At 44.5% G+C, this 26359-nt stretch overlaps 1 protein-coding gene across 1 annotated transcript in view; it reads left to right on the top strand.

Moving 5' to 3' along the window:
• The first annotated feature begins 423 nt into the window (after positions 1 to 423).
• Positions 424 to 26359, top strand: part of col18a1b (collagen type XVIII alpha 1 chain b) — a 78268-nt gene continuing 52332 nt past the window's right edge. The window contains exon 1 of the mRNA XM_079735174.1: positions 424 to 710. Coding sequence (XP_079591300.1) covers positions 632 to 710 — 79 coding nt within the window. The 5' untranslated portion in view covers positions 424 to 631. The remainder of the gene's footprint in view (positions 711 to 26359) is intronic.

Below are 26359 nucleotides of genomic sequence, written 5' to 3'. Positions count from 1 at the left end.
GGTGCACGCATGAAAAGGCTGAATAAGAAAAAAGAAAATAAAGACAATCAGTTTTTTATTACAAGGAAAGTGAACACAGATGTGTCATGATACGCCATTATCGAAGACACGAATAGCATTGTCATTATTTTTGTCTTTTAAATTTTCAAAGCTTTTCAATACAAATTTGGATACAATGATATTATTATTTTCAAATATAATTATCGCTGACTTAATCGTTGTAATAATAACTGAAATAGGAAATAAAGGAAATAATATATATTTTGTCAGCCACAAGTCGGACAGGAAAGAAAACAAGGCTTGATCAAAGTTTAGCAGCCCCTGGAGGAAAGTTCCCTCCAAAGTTCAACCCCCACCCACCCCCCGCCCCCCTTTCGACCTCGTCTCTCGCCCTCGCCGTCTGCTCTTCCTGGAGCGCGCGGGGCGGCAGCAGCAGCAGACTCGCGCGACAAGGTTGCGCGCAGCCCTACACAGGTAGATACCGGCTAGATAACGGGTCGTCCACACGCCGAAGTCACTTCTCAAGTTAAAAACACCGTCAGACTGTGATGTAGGCACCCGGAAGGTGACCTACTGGAACTTGATTTGAAGAAGAGTCATTCATTCCTTCAATCTGTCCACGCGCGTGAGGATGTATCGAGGCAACAGGTGTTCGCTGCTCGCGTGCTTCGTCCTGCTGGTGGTCACGCGGATCAGGTCGCAGCATCCAGGTAATATTCAGAATTCATTATATTAATGCATTCCGTTTGTAAACGTGCGTCATCCTAATCCAATGTCAAATGTGATCAAGCAAGCGTGAGTCTGCCCTAGCCCCATGTGTTTCTGGAAGCAGGTTGTGAATACCTGCAGGAAAAACAATATTTTAGTTCAATGAAAAATATGGCTTGCCATGATTTTGCCACAAGATTCATAAAATAAATTGACAATAAATACACCAAAAAAACCCACTAAAATACACAATTAAAATACACAATAGTAAAGTATCTCATTATAAAGGGAAAATATCAGAAGAAAACCAAAGTTCATCATCGTCATCACTATGTACTAAAAAAAAGCACACAGGTTGACTTGGACTTGAAGTGCAATGACGGCCGATGATGACGTCACTAATGGGTGATTCGGGCGCTCTCTTCCCCCTGATGGAATGAGGCTCGGGTCGCTGCGGGTGTCTGAACTTGTCAAGGATTATCAGCAGCGTCTTCCAGCTCTGTCTAAAGACACTGCTCCAGGACTATGGGCTGGAAATTTCCTCGTTCGTGGAGAAAAATGCGTCTCTCAACTGCCCTCAAGTTGTTAGGCAAAATATAATCATAATCATAGGGATGGGAGGGATAATATCCAAAGTGAGGTGTGTGTGTGTGTGTGTGTGTGTGTGTGTGTGTGTGTGTGTGTGTCTCATCTGATTGATTCAAGGCTTCCTCTCTAAACCTGCATAGACACACACACACATACACACGTATGCACGCACATACACAAACACACACACACACACACACACACACACACACACACACACACACACACACACACACACACACACACACACACACACACACACACCAGAGAAAGAAAAGTGTTTTTCATACGCATCATTTTTTCCATCAGAAGGGATTTTTACTGTAAGTAGGTGCTACCAAGGATCTGAGTTGAAAATGTTACACTCTTACCGCATATGATAAACAATACACAGGTATCTGCCATGTTAAGTCATGTTTATTTCAAAGGTGTTACGATGACAAGTTTGGGGATAATTCATCTATACAAAGTATTTTCAATAAAAAACAAATTGACATATTAAAAATAAAACAACATGCATGGCTACACCATCATAAGTCAATAGGAACATTTGTTTTTTCAGTGCACTGGCCTTTTAATTTCTTCAATTCAACCAGATGTATAATGAAATCTGCCCCTATAATGCAACAGATGTATCCTCTCGGTATAGGAAGACTCATACTCTGCCTATGCATTCGAAATTAAACATTTGAAAACAGCCCATGAAGAAACAAGAACAAGAAACAATGACTTAATAAGTGCAAGACACATTGAAAAACGTCAGAATACATTAAACTATATACATATATATATATAGGAACTCGTTAGCCTATCTGTTTGTGTACGTTCGCTATGCAGCCCTGCTATTGCGCATTCACAGACTGGCTTTTGTCAAAGGAATACCCGGTCAATGATGGATTTAATATGGACACAAACGACTAAACATTGGATCTTTGTATGGATTTATATGCACGTTACGGGATGAATTGATAAGCTCCTGTAAGGGCTACGATGGCAACAGATGACAGCTGATTTGGAACGGAACAACAGCAAAGTAAGGAACTCTGACTTTTTTACTGTTAAATTATTAATGTTGTTTTTGAACGAGTAGGGGAGAGCCGGGTCGATTGAAACACAGGACGATTGAAACACAGCGATTTCCTCGAAAACTACGCAAGGCTTTCACGTCAAATTTCGTCACTACGTTCAGCACGCAAGACTGACCAACCCCGGGAAATTTCGTGTAATGACGTCACACCGTTCAAATGTTATCCCGCGAACCTGTTTTCGAGAGCGCTAAGTAAAATCCTTCCTGCGGTAGTTTTTTTTGTAATAAATAGTTGTGGTATTTGTATCATGCCATAATAATATTACTATACAACAGATGAATTAGTACTTAAACCTGTGCTTAAGTGTGCAATGTCAGAGTTTTGAAGTTTAGAGGTAAAAAAGGTTTAAGTGTCAGTAGTCGCTGTCGGGACGATTGAAACACTTCTTTCAAACGTCCCGCACACCACCATGGGTAATTGCGCGCACATTGCGTGATCAATACCCAATAGTTTTTGTTTAAAATAAATAAAAGGATGTTCAACTGTGTATCCCTAAACATGACTTAGGACAGGAAAATAAGTACATTTAATGCAAATTTAGTCATCCAAAAGAAGAAAAGTGAGTTTTAATCGAAATGTGCATCTTGACAATTACGAACGGGCCAAAAATATATTTTGACCTATTTATATTATGCGGAATTATGTGAAATTTTAGCAATGATGAGTACACTAGTATGTTGTCCGGTATGTTGCATAAAAGCAAGAGTAAGGTCAATAGTTTCTTTTTAAAATATGCTGTTTCATTCTTCCCGCATGTGTGTTTCAAACGTCCCGACTAGGCGGGGCGTTTTAGACAAATGTCAACTTATGTTCAAAGTTAAAAAACAGCTCGATCATCGAACATATGTATTAAATTACACTTGTAACTAAGAGAACACACATGTGAGTTTTTGATCACATGTTAAAATTATTTGTATACGTAACGTCATCTTTGAAAAAGACGTTTAACTGAAAAGTGTTTCAATCGACCCGGCTCTCCCCTATTGGAATACTCGCTCGGAATATCCAACGAGTATTCGAAGCCTGTAAAATGGTATTCGGGACAGCCCTACGTTTTCGCACACACACTTGACATCTGTTTTGACCAGACTGACAGAAAGCAGCTGTTTGCCAAACAAGTGAGCAGAGCTCTAAGGTTACCCAACATGGTAATTTTTCGACAGCAACAAACTATTGCATTAGGCCTAATAGAAAATAAAAAAATAACTTACGTGTAGTGCCATTCGAAGTCTTGAAATGGCCTTCCCTTTTTGGAAATTGCGTGTGCATTTCGAAATAGTAGAGCCTTCTATCAAGCTGGGCTGTTTTGAGGCTAACGAGCGTCCTCATCGCTGTCGTGGTTTCGGGCGCTGATTTTTCCTTGGCAATTTTCAAAACGTGAAGGTGACTTTTTGAGGACTCGTGGTCATGGCTTCCAATTTTAGGTTTTGTGTCCCACTCACAAAACTATTGGACCTGTGGCCATCCGAAGCTTGTTTACGACAGAGAGCACAGAACATTGTCTGGCTCATCCCGTCAAACACCAGCCAGTCACGGTGTTGCCGACTGTCCGATGTTTGCCATCTCTTATTAAAAAAACGCTTCTTTTTGGGGATGACAGCCGTACTATCATCCGCCACCTGTACCTGGCCTACACCCTCCTCAGCTGTTCTCTTTCCTCCGGTGAGGAAACGCAACATTGCTTTCTCTAGTAGTTCTTTCTTTATATGTCAATAATTAGCCTACCATACTATACTGAATATTGATACCGGCATATTATCTCTATGGTTACCGGTATATTATCCCGGATGTTGACAGTCGCAGTTCAGCAAAAGAGGCGTAGAAGAAGAAGGGGGCCGGATGTTGACAGTAATGGTTGTGGAACTGTGCAGTATGACGAAGGTATTAAATAAGCAAATTTGAACAGACCTGACTGGAAAGTATTACCCGACACAGTAATCCACCCGCAAATGGCGTGTGGTGGGTGTTAATTTCCATCCCTGACACACACACACACACACACACACACACACACACACACACACACACACACACACATACATAACAAATACTATAAATACTAAACCATCACACTTCTGGCAGAGGAACATGCTGTTAGACATAGTGAGACATAGTTGTGCAGTAACACCAGTAAATTACCAGTGGTTTCTTGAAATGTTTGCTAAACAACCATCACAAATATAAATGAACCTACTAAATGCAAAGGGGTCTTGATTAGACAGGCACAAAGGGGAGGGCCATTGTCTTATGTTATCTTATGAATGAAAACTGTACGGCTGTCCTGAATACATAATTTCAAGCTACAAAATGTTCTAAATCACTAACCAGTTAGTAGGCAGAGCTTTCTGGGAACGTTTTGTCCCTGTTTAAACATTGAAATACCTGCTAAATATGTTGATTATTAAAACCCTTTTAAACCAAACCCCTTCAGCAACCTCTTTTAGCCTAATATCCTGGGGGGGGGGGGGATTAGACATGGAGTCCTAAATTTCGCGATTGCTCATTCACGTAATCTAGCAATTACCTAAAACACACTGTGATATTGAATCAAAAAAATTATTTTGAGTGCACCAGGACAGATATCCCGTGTTTTTTTTTAGAGGCAGCCTTTCTAAGATGCTCTGCAAGTGTAACATCATACCGTGCTATGAGCTCAAGGATACCCAGAACATTTCCATTTCTAGGATTTCCTAACTGTGCATTTTTCCCCCTTAGTGGCAGGTTTCTTTCTGCAAGGAAGAGCATGCAGTCGATCACTCGAGTCAAAACACTTCTCCAGTGTGCCTTTTCAGCGGCCATGGCTCTCTGCAATTTGCTATCAATAGTTTTACCCAGGCGTAAGCGGGATGCCAATTCTTTCCACATCAGATAAGCATTTAGGTGATGAAACCACATGTTTCATGGTGCTTCAGTATTTTTGAAAGACGTGTGTCAGCAACTCTAGCTTCACCAAAAAGCTTACATGCAAAACAATAGACTCTGTTAGAACTTTTGGAGTACAGTAACCAATCTCGCTCCACTTTCTCTCCATTTGACAGTACACGAAAACAGTATGCTTTGGCAAAACACCTTTAACTCTTATCTGATCTTGGATATGGCCCGTCAGGACATTTCTGCGGGTCATTCTCAACCATGTACTGCCTAAATGAGTCCCCCATTTCGTGTAGTGAAGGCCATTCAGATGGATCTTCTGAGTTGCCCCTTGCCCCAGCCCTCTCCTCTGCACCTCTCCGTTTCTATTCCTCTTCATCGTCATCTGGACCTCTCTGTTCCTCTACCTCATCTTCACCTCTCTGTTCCTCTACCTCATCTTCACCTCTCTGTTCAACATACCCCTCAACATACCCCTCCCCTTTCTAAATATTATATAAATAATATTTAGAAATTAATCACTTGGCATCAAGTGGCTGTTCCACTTCCACCTAACACTAGACCAACCTGTCGCCTTCCCCTGTCTGTCCTGATTCTTTCTCTCTTCTTTTCTGCTTTCTCTCCATCCTCACACCTGAATGATATGAACTTTTTGTTTAGGAGGTTTCAAATATACAGCAGTCAAACCATATAAAAAAAACTGTTTTATTTTTATTTTAAATGATATCCTTATTGGATCCATACTATATGAACATGTTGGGCCCAAAACCAAACAAAACAAATGTAAAAACAGAGTTTAGAAATTATATTATTTTTAATTATTACACAGCTCTTCTCAATGCCGTGTAACGCTCCGTTCTGCATGGGCCTTCACAACTTCCGGCAGTGTCCTGTTCGCCCTGTCGGGCTTTATTTTCCCGCATTCTATACATTATCCCTTACCTTATCCCGTAGACTAATGGCCGCCACATTCTAATCATCATACTTTTAAGGACGGGAAAATTATATTTTTGTATCAACTTTATAACTCAGTTTTTACTGGGTCTATTTACATAAAACAAAGACTGGCATAGAGATTGAAGCAAAACAAAATAACCACAAACAAGTTCCTTTATTTTTCTTGTCATGATCTGTTATATTGTAGGTTCAATTCTGATCAGTACACAGTTGCAAGACAACAGTAACCTGTCGTTTTACTAGAAGTAGATTTAGCTAACCTGAATATTTACAAGCTCCTCTTGATACACTGACATAAAAACTACTGTCTTTCAACCACTTTGAAAAGCTTTCTTTCATCCCTGCGCTCTCTTTCTCCTTCCCAATCTTTCTTTTTCGATTTTGTGATCCCGAGAGCTTTCTTCTCTGCTTCTCAATATTTAGGTACCGGTCATCTCATCTAATCGTCATATCAGTGATACACAGGTTTATCCAATAAGTGGTAGTGTACCCGCGCACCATTGGCATGTATGCACGCTTGTCTCTGTGTGCGTGTCTGAACGAGAATGACAGGTAGAAAGAGTGCTATGCGGAGATGAATGAACGGAACAATATTTATATTTCAAAATCGCTAAAAAAGAAAGAAAAAAAAAGCAGAATCAATTTGAGGCGCCCGCCGTTGATTCTGTGGCGCTGCGCCACACATTGGTCTGTGTATAGGAAAAACGCTGTTTGTAAACTTTTGCTGCTGAAAATTGCGCTTCACTTGTTACAGTTAGTTTTTTTGTTTTATTTTTCCCAGATTAAGCAAATAAACCCCTCCAATGCATTGCAATGTTCATGTCACTTTTCCCACACATATCAAATTAGAATAATTACATTGAATATAAATCTTGAGTCAAAATCAACATCCTAAATCCATATCTACATTTTATATATTTTATCTTAATCTAAATGCTAAATCTGAAGCTAAATCCTATGTATAAATATTGTGGCGAGCAGCACGGGAAGGACGAGACGGAAGCCCAGGTTAACAGGTTATGCAACTCTCGTGCCCCATACACCGCACGACTCCCGAGAATTGCCTTTATTGAACAACCCCGAACATAGCAGAAACACGGCACACCTGACCAACACACACAACACTCTCACTAATGGTCCCGATCACACTACAATGGAACAACACACAATTAACACACAACCAATAAAAACCCCAAACCCGTTAATCCCACTTAACCGAACAACAAAACAAGTTGACAAAAGCTCCTTTTTTTAACTGACAACCCCAATTCCTAGGATCCCCTCCCCTCCTGAGGAGTCGCCACACAGCCTCCACCTTAGGGGTCAGACGTCCCGTCGACCCCAACACCCAACCCTTAGTCCCGAGTGTTCAGGGGGCCGGCGCCGCCGCCTTGGCCCCTGCCGGTGGCGGCCCCGTTGCGGCGCAGCCTTCCTCCCTGTTTGGGACGCCCGTCTCCAACAGTCCGCAGAGGTCCTGGGGGTGTGACCGGGGACCACCTCCATCGGGGCCCCCACCAGGTTCCGCTGTAGGGGGCCTCTGGAGCGCCGTTCGGGCACCCCATCCTCCGCCGCCCTCCGACGTCTGGCCCTCCGACGGCCATGCCGGCGGCTGGGACGAGGATGGGTGGCACGCTGCCCCGTCCACCCGCAGTCCTCGACCAGCCCCAGCTGCCCACACTGCTGCGGCTCACTGATGTGCTCCCTGTCGTGCAGCCACAGCGCATGGGAAGCCTCAGACGTCTCGGTGGCGGGAAGGGTGGCCGTCCGGACCCGGCCCTTCCGCTGCCTGGACTTGACCCCCACGTTCTTTGTGTCGGGGGGGAGGGCTGCCCCAGCCGCGTCCACGGATGCACCACCGCGACGGCGGCAGAGCTCAACCTCAGCCCGTTCTGCCTGGTCCAGAGCTGCATCGAGGGTCTGGGGCTCGGTGAGGTGGACATGCTGCCCCAGACACTCCGGCACCAGTCCCCGCAGGAAGGCGTGGAGCGCCGGGGCCTCCCGTGCAGCCGCGGAGAATTCCGGGTAGCTGCGTCGGATCAAGAGCTGGACGTCAGTGGCGTAGACCCCCAGGCTCTCCTCCTCCTTGCGGCGGTGAGAAGCCAGCAACTGCCGGCTCTGGTCGCCGAAGACCCGTTCACCGAAGCGCCTCTCCAGTGCTCTGATCAGGGCCTGAAGGTCTCGCTGGTCCGCTTGGTCCAGGTCGAGCAGCACCCGTGCTGCCGTCCCCTCCAACGCCAGAGCAAGGTGGACAACCGCCTCCTCGGCACCCCAGCCGTTGTGCCGCTCTGCAAGCCGGAACTGGGCCAGGTATGGCTCCAGCTGCGTTACCCCGGAGAACTTCGGCAGCCAAACGGCTGTCCTTGCCACCAGGGGGCGGTGGGCAGCTGCTGGTTCTACGGCCCTTCCGGTCGTGGCCACAGGGGGCGCTGCGCTCCCATAACGCAGGGTGCGTCATTCTCCATGGGCTCGACCGTCGTTCTCGAGTCCCTCACCGCGTGCGCAGGCCAATCCCATTTCTGACACCAATGTGGCGAGCAGCACGGGAAGGACGAGACGGGAGCCCAGGTTAACAGGTTACGCAACTCTCATGCCCCATACACCGCACGACTCCCGAGAGTTGCCTTTATTGAACGACCCCGAACATAACAGAAACACGGCACACCTGACCAACACACACAACACTCTCACTAATTGTCCCAATCACACTACAATGGAACAACACACAATTAACACACAACCAATAAAATCCTCAAACCCACTTAACCGAACAACAAAACAAGTTGACAAAAGCCCCTTTTGTCAACTGACAACCCCAATTCCTAGGATCCCCTGCGCGACCCCGGAGGAGTCGCCACAATATACATCTTTGTATTTAAATCGAAATTCTAAATCTTACATCAAAATCAAAATCCTAAATTAAATCTAAATCATAAATCAAAATCCTAAATTTAAACCCTAAATACATACCACAGATATACTTCGGGGAAGGCAGGACTTCACGCTATTTGACATCCTGTTCATATAAATCTGGCAAAATGGCGAATTCTGGCAATTTAGCCCAAACTATAGAACGTGCGGTAGCAGCTCTGCAGGTCCGATCTATGGAGACGGCGACTTATTCTCACACTGCTTTGGCATCGTTCCGCTGTCTGCACTTGACGTCATATCCGAAATATGACATTAGGTTAGGAGGAGTAATAACTAATGAGTATATGGATGAGAATTAGCATATCTGTTGTATGGATTTAGAATTTAGATTTAGGATTTATATTTAGATATAACACTTAGGTTTAGATATAAAATGTAGATATCGATTTGGATGTAGATTTCGATTTAAGATTTCGATTTAACATCCATTCTAATATTATGGATGAGGAAAAAGGGACGTGAAATTTGTTGTGCATTTTGGAGAGTTGTATGTTTGCTAAATCTGGGAAAAATTAGGCAAAGCTCAAGCTCAATCTGGAACAAGGGAAGCACATTTCTGAGGAGCAAAAGTTAACAAACAGCTCCCCATATGTAAGCCTTGGAGCCTTACATTTTTACAACAAAAAACATTGAGCACAATTGTTACATACTGCATGTAGTTATGGTTTAAAGGATGCCAAATAACATCATAACATTTATCATAAAAAGTATATGAACTTGTGTCCTGATTGGACAGTGGGCATGGCATTGTTTTGGAAACATCAGTGCCCCTTGGTTCTCAGTGATAGCAGGGTTAACCATTTTGCTGCTAAATAATGACCAGAGATAGGGAGAAAGAGAGAGAGACTGAGAGAGAGAATGAGAGCCAGAGAGAGAGAGAGAGAGAGAGAGAGAGAGAGAGAGAGAGAGAGAGAGAGAATTGCAGAGAGAAAGCTATACAGACAGACATGGAGGAAGAGAGAGGTAGAGATACAGAGAGAGAGAGAGAGAGAGATACAGAGAGAGAGAGAGAGAGCGAGCGACAGAGAGAGAGACAGAGAGAGTGAGAGAGAGAGCCAGAGACCGAGAGACAGACAGCGAGACAGACAGAGAGACAGACAGACAGACAGACAGAGAGAATGACACACACACACACACACACACACACACACACACACACACACACACACACACACACACACACACACAGTTATTGGTTCTTTCCCTTGGCAAGTTTATGTTTCAACCTGTTTGGATTTATGCAAACACATCGTTTCTATTACCATTTCATGAGCTGGACGTTTTTAGAAAGTCATTGTGTCAGACCCCTTAAGCAGAAACAGATGCTAGATATTATAATCAGCAACATTCAGAGAGAAATGTACACTCACTGCCAAAGATTTACCCACAAGCCCCAGGAGCACAACTTGCATATTAGACAAGCATAAAGCAAACAACTTCATAGGTCATAACTAAAGTTGTTCCTTTCAACTTTTAATAAAAGCATGTTGATTTCTCCACTGACAATGATTTCCTCAGCGAGCCAAAACATGAGTTCAAGAAGGTTATTCGAGTGTTTGTTTTTCATAGTTTTATTTCTCCATTCTAACTGGGCCTTAACCTCTTAGTTTAAGGGGAATTATTTAAGAGACCAGTGTACCTCTAATTGCTTTTTTGTGTTTTTTCTTTGTACTTAATATTACTCAGGCATTGTGCAGACAGTTTTATCCAGATCGACTTACATTGAGTTTGTGTACAAGTCATTAAGGAGCAGGTAGGAGTGTGTGTGTGTGTGTGTGTGGGGGGGGGGTCCTTGCTCTAGGATGCCTAGAGGGAGGCTTGGGGACAATGCAGGGCTATGACCCAGAACCTTTGGCCGTCAAACACCCAGACACAAATGGTCACGCTCATCCAGCCATGTCAAAGCGCTACACCGTAACACTCTTCTATGTAGTGTAGCCCCTCTGCTAAACACGCACCTGGTAGCATCTATGCAGATGGGTGTTAGTCCCCAATCTCACGCGTTTAGCGTCTGGGAGTCAAGACAGAGGAAGTAGAAGAGACCATAGACAAGGGGATGTTATGGGTTCCCCTGTTCCCACTCCTCAGTATCTCAGAAGCTTTATCAGAGCTAGCCCATCTACGCTGTGATGTGGGGAGAAGATTGTTTTGCCAGATGTCTAGCTAGCTAGCTTTTAGCTTTGGGAGAGATGAAGAGATTATGAGGAGGGGCAAGAGTTTTAACAGTTGGCATGGCCACACTTTTGAATGTTTAAAATGTTTTCTTCAATATATATATTTAATCAACACATAATAATGTTAAGATAAGTTTCACGCTACACCCTAGTTCCAAAACAAATGCTCATTTAAACAGGGAAGGTAACAGCCTATTTATTCCTGAAATAATCTTAACACACTTGAATCCTCACTCTTTTCAAATGCCTTTCAGTACTTTGTACTGTGCTCTTCTGTAATTGACTTTCCCAAAACAATGGTGCTCCTGTTCCTGCCAACATACAGTTACCCTTTAGAGATGGACCACAATTCAGCTTGGCCATGGAATTCTTTCTGGCTGTGACAACCTCTTCTTTACAAAGGGATTTGTCCTCTCTAACCCCCGTTGACACGGCATGATACATTTCTGGGATGACTGGAGGTATCTCTCATAACAGGACACCATGGACCTTATTCATCTGGCAGCCATCTTGGCTCTAAGCAGTAGCTGGAGGGGGAACTGAATGTGGAACGGGTGAATAAAGTCCATTGTTGGCTTCTTCTCCATTTGATGACGTCATAACTTGGTAATGGAAGAAAGGATGTGTGAGGACATATTTAATGGAAGTAGAAAAATAAAGTAAATAATAATATAGTAAATTAATGAGTATTTTATTTTTTTCACAAAATTTGGTGAAAAGCATAGCAGACAGGGTTAGGGGTAGGGTTAGGGCTAACCCTAGCTCAATTCCGACAAGATGTTGTGGCTCAAGTGAGGCAGGATCCAACAGTGCCAGTGAAATGTGGGAACATGGGGCTTTGGGAACATAGAGCCTTATTTTGAAAAAACTCTTAGAATAGAATAGAATATCTTTATTGTCATTGTAACAAGTACAACGAAATTAAGTGCAGTCCTTGTTCATTGCAAAAACATCACATTGAGGTAGTACGTACGTATGCATAAATAAATAAATAAAAACTAAATTAAAACTACAAAAATAGTCTAGTCAACTTAAGTGCACTAAAAAACACATAAGACACACCCACACAAACATTCACATTCATAAATGTGCTTACACAAATGAAATACACAACTATGCTTTGGTAGCAACATTTAGTGAGGTTATGGCTGTTGGGTAAAAATAGTTTTGTAGTCTGTTTGTTCTTGTTTTCATGGACCTGTATCTCCTGCCTGATGGCAGTAGTTCAAACAGTTCAAACTTTTTAAGTCAGCGGGAGCTGTTCGTCCAGAGAGGGAAGAGGGCAGCCGGTCATTTTCTGTGCTGCCTTTATGACCCCCTGGAGCCTTTTCCTCTGTGCCACAATGCAGCTTGAGAACCAGACACACAGACAGTAGGTCATTATGCTCTCTATAGAGCAGCGGTTAGAAGGACACCAGCAGTTTTTGGGGGATGTTTTTCCTCCTGAGAACTCTCAGAAAGTAGTCTCTGCTGGGCCTTCTTCACTAGCCCAGTGGTGTCAAGGTCAGGTCATCCATGATGTTAACTCCCAAGAAGTGGAAGTCAGAGACCCTCTCCACACAGACCCCACCTATCAGCAGTGGCTGGATGACCGTCTTCTTCCTCCTATAATCCACAACGAGCTCCTTGGTCTTTGTTGTATTGAGGAGCAAGTTGTTAGCACTGCACCACCCCACCAAACGCTCCACCTCGTCTCTGTAGGTGGTCTCATCCCCCCTTGAGATTAGCCCCACTACTGTGGTGTCATCGGCGAATTTGACGAAGGTGTTGCTGTGGTGGGCGGGAGTGCAGTCGTGGGTGTAGAGGGTATAGAGCAGGGGACTCAGCACACAGCCCTGTGGGGAGCCAGTGCTGAGGCTGAGGGCAGTGGAGGTGTGGGGGCCCACTCTTACCCTCTGAGTGCGGTCTGTTAAAAAGTCCTTAATCCAAAGGCAGGTGGAGTGTGGTATTCCAATGTCAGACAGTTTGAGCACCAGTCTGTGGGGGAGGATGGTCTTATAAGCAGAGCTAAAAACCATGAAGAGCAGCCGAGCCTAGCTCCCCTGCTGCTCCAGGTGGGACAATGCAGCATGCAGGGCTGTGGCCACAGCGTCCTCAGTAGATCTATTAGCCCTGTAAGCGAACTGATGTGAATCAAAGGTGGGGGGGATGAATGACATGATGTGACTACGAACCAGTTTTTCGAAGCACTTCATCACCACAGGGGTGAGTTCTACTGGCCGGTAGTCGTTGAGGGTGGTGATATTTGTTTTTTTGAGCAGGGGGACAATGGTCGAGGACTTCAAGCAGGATGGGACAGTGGACTCGGAGAGTGACTGGTTAAAGATCTTAGTAAAGACCCCAGCCAGCTGGTCCACGCAGTCCTTCAGCACGCGTCCACAGACGCCGTCGGGTCCAGCTGCCTTCCGCGGGTTGACAGCCTGCAGTGTACGCCTCTACCGTGAGGATGAAGATGTCGCTGTTGGCTGCTGGATGTGGCATTGCTGCATCTGGTTGCTTTGCCTCGAAACGGGCGAAGAAGTGGTTCAGCTCCTACGCCAACGAGACATCACCTTCAGCAGCCCCTGGGTTGGTCTTATAGTTGGTAATGTGCTGGATTCCCTGCCACACCTGCCTGCTGTTGTTGCTGTCCAGGTGGTCCTCGATCCTCCTCCTGTAGTCCGACTTGGCCCTCCGGATGACCCTCTTGAGACTGGAGCGTGCTACGCTGTACAGAGCCCCATCACCTGATCTGAAGGCGGTGTTCCTCTCCTTTAGCAGCTGCTGGACCTCCCTAGTCATCCAGGGCTTTTGGTTGGGATAGACACGAATGCGTTTGTCCACTGTGACAATGTCTATGCAGTTCTTAATATAACATAATACACTGTCTGTAAACACCTCCAGGTCTGGATCTTCGAATATGTCCCAGCAGGACCTGTCAAAGCAGTCCTGCAACTGCTGAGAGGCTCCATCGGGTCATGTTTTAACAGTCCTTTTAGTAGTCAAAGCAGTTTTTCTGAGGGGGGTGTATGCAGGAACAGAAAGCAGTGACAGGTGGTCGGACTGAGCTAGGTGTGGTAGTGGCCTGACCCTGTAGCCACCCTTGATGTTTGAGTAGACCTTTTCCAATGTGTTAGCTCCTCTGGTCGCACACTTAACATGCTGGTGGAATTTTGGGAGCACTGCTTTCAGGTCAGCGTGAAGTCCCCCGCAATGATGAACACTGCATCAGAATACCTGCTCTGCTGACTGCTAATGCTGCTATGTAAAAGTCTGAGAGCTACGTCAGCGTTAGAATCCAGTGGGATGTAAACAGCAGTGATCAAGACAACAGTAAACTCTCTAGGGAGGTAAATGGGCCGACATTTGATAGTCACATACTATAGTCACATAAGAGTAAGGCTATATGACTTACTCTTCCTAGTTTGTTTGAAACAACAAATTGTTGTAGATAATGTCAGAAATAAGCGACCATAAACTCCTTAGCTTTCACGCTTCTTGTTGTCAAATCTATGGAACGGGCCTGTAGGCCTGTCTATAGAGTTACTTTGATATAGCAATGTAGCATCGAACCAAGCATAATAATAAATGTGCCCAGATTTAAAGAAGTTAAAAAGTTAAAGGTCCAGTAAACGAAAGGATAGCTAACAAGCTACTCTTACATTAGCCCCATATGAGCCCCCTACACTCAGTATTCACGTTGCTGTGGGGTCACACAGTGGGACAATAAAATACACTCTCCGGACTACTTTGCAAGGAGGAAGTGGCTATTTGAAAGTACCGACCATACTTACGCATGTGTCCCTATATAAAACTCCCCTGAAGCTTTGTTGATGCACCGCAAACAAACATTTACATCCCTCGTGTGTCGCATCGTCGGTTTGGACCAATACCTCCACAGTGCGGCCATGTTTGGAGTGCGGCACTCAAACCACAGACGTAAACATCCAAGGAGGTACTCGTAAAAAGCAATGATGCAACGTGGTATGGTGAAAGTGCTGAAATGTTCAAAAATCTTCAATGTTAAAAAACCTTCTAGAATAACCAGTTGTTATTTGAAACCAAAATAAACTCCCAACCCTCCTACCCACTAATTGTATGTTGTACATCCAGGTACAAAATGTACTCATTTATTGTATGTCGTACTTAGTTATAGTACTTAGTTGTGTAGCGTTTCATCCTAGCTATCTTTGTTATATACGGGGAATGGGTTAACCTAGCCATTGTTAGTGCTTTGCACTTGGTTCTATGAACAACCTTACTGTACCGACAGTGCTACATTGTTTCACCTTTTTCTGAGAAATGTACTTATTGTAAGTCGCTTTGGATAAAAGCTTCTGCTAAATGCACTAAAGGTTAATGTAAATGTAAAAAGCACCAAGATGGCGGCATGGAATGTGCGTGACATCATGTGAAATCCTCCTGTCCTCCTCTTAGCCCCCAAAAAGCTGGTCGAGGGACTGATGGAAGAATTTGTCCCGTTGAAACTTCCAGGTTAAAGGCCAAATGGTGAGGCAATGGGAGGGAAATATAGGAGAGCGGTGATTTTTTAGACATGACAGGATAATAAGACGTTACGTTGTCACTTTATAAGGGCCCCCTGTTTGACCACCAGGTGTGATGTTGATTAGATAATAAAAGCTGTTTTTTTTTGGTTTTCAGTATCAGTTTGGAGTATATCCACAGAAATGTATGATGGATAGGTCAGCCTAACAGTAGGTGAAGTCCACTGGGGAAGGCTTGTGCGTTAATCTGTCTATCAAACATGTGGGTGGAAATGGTCACGTGTGATGTCATAGCTATTCAACATCACACCTGTGAAATATGGCCAGCGAGAGCTACGTCACACGGGACAAAGAATCGTTTCAATGAGGTCTAGGATTTTAGCCCTTCACACAAACACGCTCCAAAGTCATGGTCAACCTGAAGAGGCCTTTTAGGTCTGGGCTATAATTGCTTTGCCATTGCTTCTGGCAAGACTTTTCTTGAGCCTGTTCTGTATCATGTAACCAACTAGACTCAACTAGGGATTACCAACCGGGGTTACATGTACCCTAGAGCAGGGCTTCCCAAAGTGGGGGTCGCGGGACACCGAGGGATGGGTCGTGAAATGATTGAAAACGTTGGTTAATACCGAGCAAAGAAAAGACAGAGAGGCCAGCGGAGGAGGCACAGAGGCCAGCGGAGGAGGCAGAGAGGCCAGCGGAGGAGGCAGAGAAGCTAGCGGAGAGGGCAGAGAGGTCAGCGGAGGAGGCAGAGAAGCCAGCGGAGGAGGCAGAGAACCTAGCGGAGAGGGCAGAGAAGTTAGCGGAGAGGGCAGAGAGGTCAGCGGAGGAGGCAGAGAAGCCAGCGGAGAGGGTAGCAGAGGAGAGCGGAGAATCACCTTGGCCATCGACGTCTGGCACGGGAAGAGGTGCCCACCATAAGGGGGTCCATAAGCAGTCGGATCAGCCTTCCTCCAAGTGTCGCAAGTATCGAGAGGGATATTTACAGTATGGATTCACATGCGTCGTTGTCAACGAAATACAACATCCCCAATGTGTAGTGTGTACAGAGGTGCTTGCACATGAGAGCCTAAAGCCCGTAAAAATGCTCAGACACATGAAAGCTAAGCAACCCTCTCTTGCCGCTAAACCGCTAGATTTTTTCCGCAGAAAGGAGAAAGAGTTGCAAGGCCAAAAGAAAATCCTAATTAACCAAACAACAATCCCAACCAAAGCTCAAAGGGCTTCATATGAGGTGGCATATTTAATTGCACAGGCAAAAAAGCCACACACAATCTAATAAAACCAGCTGCCATCACAATGAGTCGTGCAATGCATGGGCATAAACTGGCCCGTGAGCTGGAATCAGTGCCGCTGTCTGACGGGACCATTTCCCGGCGCATCACCGATATGGCCCAGGACATAAAGAGTCAGCTGATTGACAGAGTGAAGAAAGGGAAATATGCTCTACAGTTAGACGAATCCACGGATGTATCAAACTGTGCCCAGCTGCTTGTTTTCGTTAGATCGTTTTGATGGAAAACTTAGGACCTGCTATTTTGCGCCCCACTGGAGGGAACTTGCTCGGGCGAGGACATTTTCACAAAACTTGACAACAAACTGAAAGAAGAGGGACTGTCTTGGGATGAATGCCTCGGTGTGTGTACAGACGGTGCTGCAGCAATGCTGGGGAAAAAGAAAGGACTTAAAACAAGAGTCTTACAAGTGGCGCCCCACATAAAATTCACGCACTGTATTATCCACAGAGAGGCTCTTGCGAGTAAAACGCTCGGCCCAGAGCTGAAAAGTGTTCTTGAGACTGCAATAAAAATTGTCAACCACATTAAATCACGTCCACTCAACACCAGGCTGTTTGCCACTCTCTGCAACGAACTGGGATCGCAGCATGAGGGCCTGATGTTCCACACAGAAGTCAGAAGGCTTTCGCGGGGAAATGTACTCAGCCGCCTGTTTGAGCTGCAGGACGAGGTGCGCTTATTTCTGATGGAGCATGGCTCCCAGCTCGCTGACCACCTGACTGACCCTGACTGGTTAACAAGGCTAGCGTATCTGTCTTGCATTTTTGACAGACTGAATGGACTTAACCTGTCATTGCAAGGTGAAAACACAAGCATCATGTCAATGAGTGATAAAATCCGCACATTCAAGAGAAAATTGGATCGCTGGACTGCACGAGTTGAAATGGGCAGGATTGACATGTTTAATGAGCTGGACGAATTCATGGAAGAAAATGATCTGAGTGTTCACATTGTGAAGACGTCTATAACTACCCACCTTCAAGCCCTCCTGGAACACTTTGACAAGTATTTCCCTGAGGAAACGGCTCCGGAACAATATGACTGGATAAAATCACCATTCACTGTAACCACCGCAAGTCATCTGTCAGCCGGCATGAAGGACACACTGATTGAGCTGTCATGTGACCACACTTTAAAGACAGATTTTAATTCCAAGACGCTTGCTGAGTTCTGGATTTCAGTCGAGAGGGAACATCCACAGCTGTCCAAGGCCGCGATGGACTTACTGACGCCGTTTGGCTCCACATACCTGTGCGAAAAAACTTGCTCTGCACTGACATATATTAAAAATAAATACAGATCACGTCTAAATGTGGAGGATGATCTCCGTGTGGCCGTCTCAACAATTAAACCGAGAATGGACTTGCTGTGTTCCGCGCATAGCGCGCATCCATCCCATAAAATGAGATTAACGCTGAAACATAGTTGCCATTAACAATGTACATATGTTTACAACAGTTTGTGGATATTACCCTGACTGAGATATTCTTCTGTTCAAATGGAAATGAAAGTAATGTTTCAAAGTTAAGTTTGCACATGACAGCAATACTGTGCACTCATGTTACATGGATATTATTTTGACTGAGGTATTCTGCTTTTTATCAAACAGTAAATTTCTATATGTAAAATCATATCAGGCTGCTCTGTTCTTTTGTGTTGTCGTTAAGCCCGTGTTTGGATAAGCCTAGTGCGTATGGCCTGTGCGCACATTTGATTTATTTTTTTCAGTTACATCTGGGGATAGTGGGGGTCGCCAGTCTCTGGCACCATTATTTAGGGGGTCGCGGGTTGAGAAGTTTGGGAACCCCTGCCCTAGAGGAGTGCTTAACCCATTCAGACCGGATCACGCATCTGTGCGTGTTTACCTTTAATGGTAAACACGCATTGATGCGCAATCCGGTCATAACCCATTTGTACCGGCTGCGCGGAGCAATGTTGCGCCGCACAGCAGCCGGTACAAATGGGTTAAGCAGCTTCCAAGGGGTACTTGGAAAGCTTGAAATTTCTCCCCTGGTTTCCAATCTGCGGTTAATGGAGTACTATCTCAAGTTAGTGTCAAATCTCAAAGGTAAAGAGTTCTGGTTTGGTGTGGATGTGGGGTACTGCCGTACCGATGAGGATGTGGGGGTACATTACACTAAAAAGGTTGCAGAAACACTGAGCCAGACAATGGATTATCCAGTCTACTGCAATGCTAATGCTAGCTAGCTAGAAGGGATGGAAGAATGCGTTTAGAATCTCCCCCACAACCACAGGTAAAGGTTCAAAACCCTGATGTTTTTGCTCTTAGTGGCTGGGTGTCTTTAGCTATCAGGATAAAGGGGTTCGCTCAGCCATACGTCTGCCATTCATTACAAACGATCGCATTGAGTCTTTCACAGTCCATGGGAGATGAGCCTGCCGGCATCTCCGCTACATTCATCATTAGTATTTGACATATTGTTTTTGGTTCTTCTTTTATAGTTTTTTCATGTGCGGCAAAGTATGTGTCGGTTTTGGCTACGTTCACATGACAACCATACTCTAATTGAGTTTTTTTGTTGCTCAGAACCGTTCTTTGTACCAAGTGTCCACACCATGGCTGCAGGGCCAGGGGATGTGTTCAGGAATAGGGAGCCACACACACACGTGCCCCCGAATCCCATGTCATACTCATCTTCTATGTTCTTCAGAATGTTCAGAAATGTCCATCAGTTAGGGAACCTATGCCGTTGGTGGCTACGTTTTAATCAAGGTTTCTAAGAGAGAAAGAGAGACAGAGAGAGTGAGCCAGAGACTGAGCCAGAGAGAGAGCGATATAGAGGGACAGCGAGAGAGACAGAGAGAGTGACAGAGAGAGAGAGAGACAGCGATATAGAGAGACTGAGAGATAGAGACACAGGGAGAGAGAGACAGAGACATAGAGAGAGTAAGAGAGCGAGACACAGAAAGTCAGAGAGAGAGAGACAGATAGAGAGATTCTAAGATTCTATGTCCTTCACACTTTTCAGAAATCTATGTGGTTGGTGCCTCGCTAAAGTTTAATCAGGGTTTCTAAATGAGTCTCAGATGGAACAAGAGGAAAGGTAAACCGAGGCAGACAGGGTACATGCTGTCCTGGCTTTGGATTAGAATGTACGGTCCCTTGAGCAAGGTATCCAGGCTATGGCAAAAGAGCAACTGCAACCTGGAATGCAACCCTCAACCGTCTCATTCAGCCCAGGGGCTGGCAGACATCTTCTAGTTGACCTGTGCATCCAAAGAGGCGGACAGGTGGGAGAGAATTAGGGGAAAACGAGACGTGCTGGAGGGGCTAAACACTAGTCACCGTCAAACGGTTGACCTCTCATCAGGAGGCTGTCTGCCAGGCCCTCAGTAACCTAGGAGTAGTGGTGTCGGTTATCCACTGAGACAGGCTGGCCGGGGCATGACATTGACAACAGTAATGAGGCGTCAATGGCACCTGAAAAAAAACCCCTGATGTAACCAGACAGGGTAAGTGCTGTAATCTGTTTTATCAATGCTTTACAAGATAAAACTGATAACCACAACTTTATGAACTGTTGCGTTCCTATGGTTAGTGTAGCAAGCAGGTCTACTACTAAATATTGATGTTGAGTTGAAAACATTTTGCAACCATGGGCATGTTACTCTCGTATACACAGGCAAGATGCGTCCTGACCCCTAACTGCTCCTTAATGACGTGTCTCTGAATTCGCTGTTTGTCGCATTGGATTTAAGCATCTGTTAATAACGAAATAGTAAATAGAAGTGAGAAAAGAACTCCTTCACTACTCATCTAACATCTTCTCCTTTGTACAACTCTTCTGTTGACATATTGTTGGTTCCAACCGTTGCTGTGATTTGCTGTTACACAACAAAAGCAGGGGGCCACCACAGAGGGCTGGTAGAATTCCTGTGAACACAGAACCGTCTTGTCTCAGCCTGCATCTCTCCCGCACTCTCTTTATTGTTCATTTATTTTCTGCATGGCACCGAGATGAACTGCCCCACCCACACCTCTCTCTCCCTCTCTCAAAGGTTGACAGCCAAGCTGAACATACCACCACAGAGTGTTCGGAGAGAGAGAGCGAGAGAGAACGGGGGGGGAGGGGGGGATAGAGAGAGAGAGAAAGAGAGAGAGAGAGAAGGAAGAGGGAGAGAGAATAGGGGGGTGAGATAGGAAAGAGACAAGAGGAGAGAGAGAGAATGGGGGAGACAGGAGAGAGAGAAGAGGAGAGATGGGGAGAGAGGTGTGGAGGTTAAATCTGAGATCTACTATTGACTGCAAATAATTGACCATTTAAGGATAGTGCCGTGGCTCTGTTGGTTAAAAGGGTCTGCTAAATGGAGAATAGTCCAGAGTATTTTAAGTTGGCTTGAACCTTACCCATCCAGTGTTAATGTCATGCTCAAACACTTGAATCAAATCGAAACCCTTAGTCTGACACTTTCAAAGTCATGCTCAAGCATTAAAGATTGATTAGGAACCAAAGATATTCTAGTCAGCTAGTTTATGAACGGTGGTTAAATTGGGCAGGGGCTTTCCAGGGTCCAGCCCCTGCATATAAGCCTGCTCGTTTTTGGCCCGGATGTGCATGTTTGCAGTCAGTTGCCTACTGGAATGTCAAATAAAATTTGATGAAAGAGATGGCTTTGAAAACATGAAATTTGTAAATATAATCTAAATAATAAATGAAAGATTTTTGAAACTGCATGTCTATTTTGTCTGGGCGGAGCTGAGATGAGCACAATTGGAACACGGCCGTATTCTTGTTCAGCTGCTTCTCGTTTTCAGTCAACACGCGCACAGCTCGCATTTGTGCACAAGAGCAGATAGGCTAGGCTACCACCAAAACGCAACCAGAACGACAGAATCCTCATTCAATGAATTTATCCCCACAATGAATTACTAAAATATTAAAGTGATTTTAGACTAGTTTGTTCCCTGGCGGGCCATTTATTTTGATAAATGAATTAATGCAGCTCAAATTGCAGCTCAGCTCAAATAGATTTGCTTACATATTTAATTAATTTCTTTGCACAAAACTCTCCAGAAAGTGCTATTTAATGGTCAACATTTACTCCCGGGGGGGCATACCCCCGGACACCCCTAGGAAGAGCTCCACATAACAAATCCCAATTCAAACCCTGTTTATGAACATGAAATAATCTATTCCTTAAAAGACAGTCGATGTATGCCAGGTTGTTAATATTTCCTACTATTACAGTGCACATTAATGAGTGAATAGTACATTCAGAATTTCATATGAACAAGTTCTAGACCACGTTTTCAACTCAATATGAAAACAGCATCCAAACTGCGCCATCTGCTGGATATTTCAAATTAAATACTTCAAATGATCGTTTTTTATGTGTGTGTGTGTGTGTGTGTGTGTGTGTGTGTTTGTGTGTGTGTGTGTGTGTATGTGTGTGTGTGTGTGTGTGTGTGTGTATGTGTGTGTGTGTGTGTGTGTGTGTGTGTGTGTGTGTGTGTGTGTGTGTGTGTGAGTGAGCATGGGGACAGAGACGCATTCGGAAGTGCATTTTCAGAAGTGCTGGGTACAATGAGGATGCACTTTTTTCTCTCATAAGTGCCGGTAATGAAAGGTTCTGAAAGAGGGCATACCCATGTAGCTAATTACTAAGGAATAAAATGTATACAAAATCGGTCTGGCACGTTTTATGAAGAAAACGTTTCCAAAAAGCATCGGACATATGACCCACTATGTTCTGCTCCATGTATCCAATGTTGACAACGTGACATGACATGGCTAAGCTAACAACATAAACAAACGGAGCTAGGAAAGGAAATTAACTGTGTGTTTAAGTTCAGAAGGGCTAAACGTGTGGCTACAATCAGCACTACAAAAGTCGTCAAGATTGAAAAATAGAAAATTATTTGTTGCACAGCTGAACGCTGTATCACATCATGAGCTGGCTGTTCTCAATTCACAAAACGCATTCCATCAAAGCTAGCCTACATCAGGCATTCTGACCAAAACTCATGCACCCCCCCCCCCACTTTGTGCCAACAAGAGACTGACTCCACCGACTATCAATTGCAAGTTGAAACAGCCGACCACTTGAGTGCAAAAAACACAAAAGACCTCACAACAGCACCAGCCAATCTTAAGCAATAGATATCGCGTCTTACCTTTATTTATGTGGCAGTGGTCTGCAGTATTGGGACTAACGCGTTATTAAGTAACGCGTTACAGTAACTACGTTACTTTTGCGGTAACGAGCACTGTAACTAATTACTTTGTCAAAATCAGTAACGCGTTATCGTTACTGCGATTTAAACAGGCTCATTACTCGTTACTTCACGTGCATAACCCAGGACTAGTTTCCGTGGTGGACGTGAAGCGGACGTGAGTCACGTGACGCAGCGACGCGCAAGTAAATGAATTAAAACAATGGCGGCAGTCGACGACGGTCCAGGCGTTGTATTTCTCTCATGGAAATATGCACATTATTTTTCCTTTCTGACAGTAAAAGACATAAGGAATATTTTGGTGACCTGTCATCTTTGTGGACGTTCGAAAACTCTAGCCACATCAAAAACTAGCAATTCTAATCTGATGAAACATCTTCAGAAACAACAAGCATCTACCAAGCTAGTTGAAAAAGACCCTGACGGTAACACAGGTGATGCTGCTGCTAACGTCAGCTCCGCCGACGCTAAAGGAGAAGCCACTCCAGCCAAACAACAAAAGCTTGATTTTACAAAGCCTGTTGCACAGTCTATAACCCAGACACAGCTAAACAAATGATGGAGATGTATGGACAAAGACTGATATAGACATAGACATACTAACATAGACTACTAAAGCACTTTATCCACCATTATTGATTTCATCAGTTGTTTTATTTATCTAAACGGCCAGAGTGGAGGAAATATTATTTTTGTTAAACATTAACTATGTTTGTGAGGCTGAAAGTACTTTTTATTTATTTTGTTTCTCTTTGTGAGGCTGAAAATGCTTTTAAGTTTGCCCATCATTATTGATGATGAGGTCTCCAGTTGGTGGAGTTTAGCTGTTTTGAGTTAAGGTTAACTTACAAAGAACGGATAAACCTCACTGTGTTTACATTGAAAACATCTATTGTATCAGTTTTGCACTATTGATTCCTACAGTTGCTAAATGGTCTGAGGCAGTTTAATTTTTGCACTGCCAAAACTATACTTTGTACCTGTTTCAATGGCTACGATAAATATGCCTATCAAAAGTTTCAAAACATACTGTATGTTGTGTTTTGTTGATCCACTGCTTCATCGTAGTGATACTGGGTACAATGAACAAATTTTACAGTTGTTTTGTCGAACACTATGCCACATCAACCCCAAAATAATGTGTGTGCATTTGTAGAGGGTTGGAAACAGTTGGAAACAATGGAAATATTTCATTTATTTGCACTCACACTACTACACTGCTATGGCACGTTCAGGTCACTAGGTGGCGTATTGCGCTTGTGGTAGGATAGGACTTACGTGTAAGCAAGCCAGAGGACTGGCAGCCTCCCTAGCTATCAAGTTAGGGAGGTCCTTTGCCACATTAACACAATAAGATAATTTAGAAAAAAAAAAAGTTACTTTTCCTAGTAACTAGTTACCTTGAAAGTAACGAGTAACTTAAAGTAACTGAGTTACTTTTGAAAGAAGTAACTAGTAACAGTAACTAAGTTACTAATTTAAAGTAACTTGCCCAACACTGGTGGTCTGCAGATACATCCCGTGGTGTAGCCTACCTGGTCAACAGATACGCTTTAGTCTTGGAGTTAACGGTAGGTTTTATTGAACTGCGCATGCGTACAAGCGGCACTACGGGTAATCCAGGCGGGATAGAACAGACCGTAGTCATGGGAGTAAATCAAACAATACATTACATCTCCCTTCTTATCAAAGAAAAGGCATACAACCTAGGAACAACTCAGAAACATGTTAGCAGCTTAAATGTCCTGACTTCATGTCAAATTAACCTTGACATCCATTTGACTTAAGTAAACAAAATAACAAACACTTTAACTTTAACTCTGATCACACTAACTTGGAAGTTAATACTTTAAACTTTTGATCAGGCTAACTGGGAAGGAGAGGTTACCAGCACTTCACTTCCATAGGTGTCTTTACCACACCTTGTCCCTAACTAACTTCATGCACACAACTCATAAAGTCAGTCTGTCGGGCGGCTTGACCGCTCTGCCTCGCCTGGTGATGTACAGTTCACCTGCCCGGGCCTGAGCATGGCTCAAGGGTTCTCTGGGAGGCGAGCGAGGCTGTTCAGATGGGGTAGGAGACAGCTGTTCCTTTTCAGCTGTCAGTTCCTTTTCAGCTGTCTGCTCTGGTGGCTCAATCCATAACTCATTACGTATCCAGTGGCGTGGACGGTTGGCGGCTGGAGTGCTTGTGCGAAAATGTTGGCTGTTGCGGCGGTACTCCTTGTTTCCACTGTCCACAATATAGGATTGCGGAGCACTGTGCTGTCTAACTACAATCGCTGGGGACCATGTGCGGCTACCAGGATGAGGCTGCATTCTGACCTCATCTCCAGGCTTGAGAGCGACACGAGGTTTGCCTGCTCTCTTGCAGTCATGATAGTACTTTTGATTGTCCTTAGTCTGATCTAACAGACGCTTGACTTTCAGTGGGTCATAGGCCGTTGGTGCAAGGAGCTCACGTGCCATAGGCAGCTTGTTGCGTGGCCTCCTTCCCATGAGCAGTTGAGCTGGTGAAAGGCCGACTGACTCAAGGGGAGTGGTCCTGTAATCCAGTAGTGCAAGATGTTTGTCTGGTGCCTTGTTCCAGAGCCTCTTCACAGTTTGCACGGCACGCTCCACTTCACCGTTTGAGTGTGGCGTGTGCGGGGAAGACGTGACGTGTAGGATGCTGTAACTCTTGCAAAAGTCTTTAAACTCCTCTGAGGAGTACTGTGGGCCATTGTCGGTCCTCATGGTGTCAGGGATGCCGTGCCTGCCAAACTGCGCCTTAAGTGTGTCTATGACAGTGCGACTGCGCGTGTCTCTCAATCCGTCCACTTCAATGAATTTTGAGTAGTAGTCCACAAGCAGTATGTACTGTTTCCTTTCGAATTCGAAGAGGTCTGATGCTACTTTCTCAAAGGGAAGGTTGGGTGTTTCCGTTGGTTTGAGCGGTTGTCTGGGCAGTTTATTTTGAAAATCTGCACACAAACTGCAGTTTCTGACTACTTCTTCAATTTCATTCAGTTTCTCCAGTATCTTGCCTCTAAGGGCGGCTGGTTGCCTCCGTACAGGATGAACTA

Source organism: Pollachius pollachius (assembly GCF_949987615.1).
Source record: "Pollachius pollachius genome assembly, chromosome: 4".
In the NCBI taxonomy this organism is placed as follows: Eukaryota; Metazoa; Chordata; class Actinopteri; order Gadiformes; family Gadidae; genus Pollachius; species Pollachius pollachius.
The sequence above is the reverse complement of the archived record's forward strand: the minus strand, read 5'-3'. Positions and strand labels throughout refer to the sequence as shown.